Source organism: Priapulus caudatus, unplaced genomic scaffold (genome assembly GCF_000485595.1).
Source record: "Priapulus caudatus unplaced genomic scaffold, Priapulus_caudatus-5.0.1 Scaffold2568, whole genome shotgun sequence".
NCBI lineage: Eukaryota > Metazoa > Priapulida > Priapulimorpha > Priapulimorphida > Priapulidae > Priapulus > Priapulus caudatus.
The window spans coordinates 31996-32557 of NW_014579629.1; the positions used below are offsets into that span (position 1 = coordinate 31996).

Consider the following 562-nt stretch of genomic DNA (forward strand, 5'->3'; position numbering starts at 1 on the left):
AACGTATTAGCCAGCGAGCCGTGCATTGCACGGTCCGTTTTGAAACTGCACGGCCAAAAAAAATACTTTTTTTTAAACTTTAAATTTGTGTTATAAATTATAGTTTTAGGATAGATTAATTGCCTCAAAATTCACCTCAGAGCATCTTCAATTTAAAAATTTCCTGTGGGAGGCCCCCCATACCCCCATGATACTCATTCCTGGCTAATATGCTGTCGGGACATCACTAGATGTGGGGGCTGGAAGAACTAACGTGACGTCTGGATGTCAGGGGCCATCTCATCGAGTGACGCGCGTCACCGTTTCCCTTTGCAGAAGGTCCCTGTCACGATGCTGGGGCAGGAGCTGTTGACGCGTCCGATTGGTCAGCGCGTGACCTCCGACCCTGATTACAGGGAATTGATCAGCCTGAAGGCAGAGGAGATGACCAAGATGTGATCATCGAAATCTCCGCCGGTGAGAAAAACGGGTTTTTGTAAAGTGTTTACATGCCCATTCTAAACATGCTCGTTAAAGTATAACATAACATTCATATATATATATATATATATATATATATATA

At 43.4% G+C, this 562-nt stretch overlaps 1 protein-coding gene across 1 annotated transcript in view; it reads left to right on the plus strand.

The window, feature by feature from the left end:
• LOC106818834 (SH2 domain-containing protein 4B-like) overlaps positions 1–562 on the plus strand; it is a gene marked incomplete in the record, with an annotated part of 22841 nt that overhangs the window by 19260 nt on the left and 3019 nt on the right. The window contains 1 exon segment of the mRNA XM_014823509.1: positions 316–469. Coding sequence (XP_014678995.1) covers positions 316–438 — 123 coding nt within the window.